We start from the raw sequence: 3,469 nt of genomic DNA on the forward strand, positions 1-3,469 counted from the left end.
TATATATATATATATATATATATATACTAACATTAAATGTACTTATTTGATTTTTAATAGTTTTTTAGTGTGGCACCTACCATGCAAATATTAAAAGAAGCAAATATTTATTCTGATTTGAATGATGCTGATGGATCAATCAAATTATGCAAAAGAGTCAATGCATTAATTACTGCCATGAATAATCGCACTCCTAAGAATTCATTACAGACGGGTAATGAAATGTATAAGGTAATCATATAAGTGATAACAATACAAATAATTTTATAATGTAATAATTGTAACATTTAATGTTTATAATAATTAGAAATTTTATTAAATTTAAATATAATTTTTGCTATATATTTTAATACAATTACGTAAACATTTATATTTGAATTTTACAGAATATCGAAGATTTTTTAACATTTTTAGTTAAATGGGAAAAAGAAGCTAAAATAATGGATTATAGTTTTATAACAGAGCAAACTTGTTATGGCTTAAAAATTTCTCTTAAAGTCACTCTTGAAATTTGTTCTTTTTTGATTCATAAATGTGGATTTCAATATTTAATGACAGCTAGATTAAATCAAGACAATTTGGAGGTAAATTTGCCTTTTTCTTTTTTGTAAAATTAATAAAATTTATAATATCTAATTTATAATTATTTTTGTAGAGATTTTTTGGAATGATGAGAAGTTGTTGTGGTTGCAATGATCATCCTGATTCTCAGTTATATATACAAACGTATAGATTGATATCAACGTATTCTCTAGTAAAACCTCCCAAAGGTTGTAACGTGTCTAGTGAAGAAATAATGAATGTTCTTTTAAATATTAAAGATATAGCAGATAATAAAGAAAGAGAAGAACAATGGATTGCTCAGATAGATACTGTCCTGGACAGAGGAAGAAATACTGACGTTTTGGCATATGTTCCATCACTTTTTAATGATCATAATTCGCATAAATGTACTACCTCTGATTATGTTCTAACATACATTGCTGGATATGTGGCAAGAAAAGGAAAGAGATTTTGTAAGGGTATAGATAATAGTAAATATTTTATTTGCCAAGAATGTTTGAAAACATTGGTTTTACAACCAAATAATGAAATACCGGAAAGACATAAATTAATTGAAATAAAATCAAAAGGATATTTAATAAATCCTTTCGTAGCCTTATTTAATCTGCTTTCAACTCTAGAAAAAGGAATAATTGAAACAACACAATGTGGAGAAATTAATGCCAATACATTATTTGAAATAATGGACTTGATTGATGACGAAAAAGATCCTGTAACTCTTCTCGGCTGTGTAAAACAATTACGAATTTACTAAGAACATTATCTGTTTTTATTTAATAACACGAATATTTTTCTTAGTCAAGCAGGCGAACAGAAACGATAATATTGAAAAAGAAAAAATAAAAGAAAAAGAAAGAGTTCAAAATTAGTTAAAGTAAACGATTCAAATGTTCCAAATATGAATTCTCAAATTACAGAAATGAATACAGTTAAAACTGTGATACAAATGAAAAATTGGAAAAATGAAAAAAAGCAGTTAAATAAAAATAGGGAAATAAGAAAAGCAAAAACTAAAATGTGAAATTACACACTAAAATTATAAAAATATAAAACTGTTTATTATTTCAAAAAACATTTATTTCTTATAATAATCATTATAATAATATATTCATTTCTATTTTTATGTAACACATTGTTTTATTTTGAAATGTATATTGTACAAAATAAAATGTAAAATGTTATTTATATAATTTAATTTTATGTCTACGATTAAGCAATCATATAAATATATAAATTGAAATGAAATTGAAATATTACATTTTCCAATTGAACTTTAAGCTCCAAGATAATTACGTAATAACGTATAACATGATTTAATTATTATATAAAATTATAGCATGATATCATATAATAAAACATGATCATTACGAATTTGATCTATGCAAGGATTCTTATAATTGATCAAGAACTTGTAATAATTCAATTAATTCCTCAATACTTTTAATTACAATAAATTTCGAAAGAGAATGAATTTTGTTATCTACATAAATATTAACCTGTCCATTTTTCAAAAAAGCAATTCTTTTTCTTATATTATAATCACTTTCTACTTTTTGGAAACCAAAAAATATTTCATTTCCTCTTGAGTAACTCCATTCTGTAGAAGGAAGTGTAATCAACTCCAAATTATCTTGCAAGTATTTAAAACTGTCCATTGCTTTTAAGTTCCATTGTCATTCTTTGTCAGAAGCTAAAAATAATGATGTATATTATTTTTCTATGTAATATTAATATTTTTACTTATAAGAACTGATTTTTTATTTATTGATTATTTTATATAACTATTTCTATTTTATAATATATAAGTATAGATGTAAATATATATAAGATGCAATATTATATTTCAATATTATTACTTAAATTATTTTGTTCTCTCTGTAGCAATATATATAATTATATATATTCTTTCCAATCATATATTTTTATTAAATATTAATTATATAACTTACCCTAAATATATATTTTCGCTACATTTTTCTTCCCTCTACGTGTTTTTTCTCTTCTCTTATTTCAGAATATTAACTACAATAAAGATAAGCTCTATTAATGCAATATATATTTTTAAATTTATACATATATTCATTTTTATTTGTTTTACTTATATACTTACTGTTTTACTATAGACATTAATATATTATAGTTCAAACGTTTATAATGACTGTAACCACATTTCCTAACCTTCCTAACCTTTTCGTTTCACCATCTGTCATGTCATTCACAATTTCAAGATGGCGACGAAATGTTGCAAATTATTCCATTCAGTGAACCTGGCAGTTCACGGAACATCTTTCGTGCTCACTTTCAATCCATGGAGTTACGTCTCCTTATTCATACTTCATGAATGGACTGTAGTACCCTGTTTTGGTAAAACTTCAATGAACAATAAAACAATTAATGACTAATTTCGATTACTGTAGTAACAATGTGATATATACCAATCGAAACCTTTTCGATTATTAGATATAATGAGTTGATGTAATAATGTAATATGTTTATAAGAATAAAAGTCTGAAACTTAAAAATATACATATATTATAATTATATGAATAGTTCTTATTAATAATAATAAAGTCCTTTTTAAAGATAAGATAAAAAGATAAATATTGTGTGATATATATAATATTATATAATGTTATAGTGGACATTAAATTTGATTTTTTCTACACGTACTTTTTTAAACCTTTCTTGTCTTTAATTCATATAAAAATAAATAAAAATGATATATTCAAGTAGTTACTGAAATAAGTTAAGTTAAATAAGTTAAGTTTCTTTTCAAAATTTCTCCGCATCTTCACTGCTAACGAAAATTTTATAATCCTTATTTGACTCTGCGTCTTATAAGTGTCAGCTCTACGGACGTCGCCATGTTTTTACTGCAACTGCCTTACCTCGCCAGCCGCAGTAA

General features: G+C 24.1%; 1 protein-coding gene and 1 long non-coding RNA gene across 3 annotated transcripts; one reads left to right on the plus strand and one right to left on the minus strand.

The window, feature by feature from the left end:
• The first annotated feature begins 65 nt into the window (after positions 1 to 65).
• LOC105460298 lies at positions 66 to 1,569 on the plus strand. The gene is made up of 3 exons (XM_011706728.1): positions 66 to 231; positions 387 to 584; positions 656 to 1,569. Exons 1-3 carry the CDS (start codon positions 82 to 84, stop codon positions 1,316 to 1,318), a joined length of 1,011 nt encoding a protein of 336 aa, XP_011705030.1. The 5' UTR covers positions 66 to 81; the 3' UTR covers positions 1,319 to 1,569.
• Positions 1,570 to 1,749: 180 nt separating this feature from the next.
• On the minus strand, positions 1,750 to 3,326 carry LOC105460299. 2 transcript variants are annotated; one of them, XR_975813.1, is made up of 5 exons: positions 3,235 to 3,326; positions 3,000 to 3,078; positions 2,675 to 2,920; positions 2,514 to 2,586; positions 1,750 to 2,254 (listed from the first exon to the last, which is right to left on the minus strand). It is a non-coding gene; the product is annotated as an uncharacterized LOC105460299 (long non-coding RNA). The 2 variants fall into 2 exon arrangements; XR_975812.1 differs by having other exon boundaries at positions 2,675 to 3,078.
• Between the last annotated feature and the right edge of the window lie 143 nt (positions 3,327 to 3,469).

The sequence above is a fragment of the Wasmannia auropunctata genome, unplaced genomic scaffold (assembly GCF_000956235.1).
Source record: "Wasmannia auropunctata unplaced genomic scaffold, wasmannia.A_1.0 LD324779.1, whole genome shotgun sequence".
Classification (NCBI taxonomy): Eukaryota; Metazoa; Arthropoda; class Insecta; order Hymenoptera; family Formicidae; genus Wasmannia; species Wasmannia auropunctata.

What these genes read in the sequence shown, in the direction of transcription:
- LOC105460298 (XM_011706728.1), top strand. Translation starts at nt 82, where the DNA reads ATGCAAATATTAAAAGAAGCAAATATTTATTCTGATTTGAATGATGCT. An exon ending in CGGGTAATGAAATGTATAAG is followed by an intron (nt 232 to 386) that starts GTAATCATATAA and finishes TGAATTTTACAG; the next exon opens with AATATCGAAGATTTTTTAAC. An exon ending in TAAATCAAGACAATTTGGAG is followed by an intron (nt 585 to 655) that starts GTAAATTTGCCT and finishes TTATTTTTGTAG; the next exon opens with AGATTTTTTGGAATGATGAG.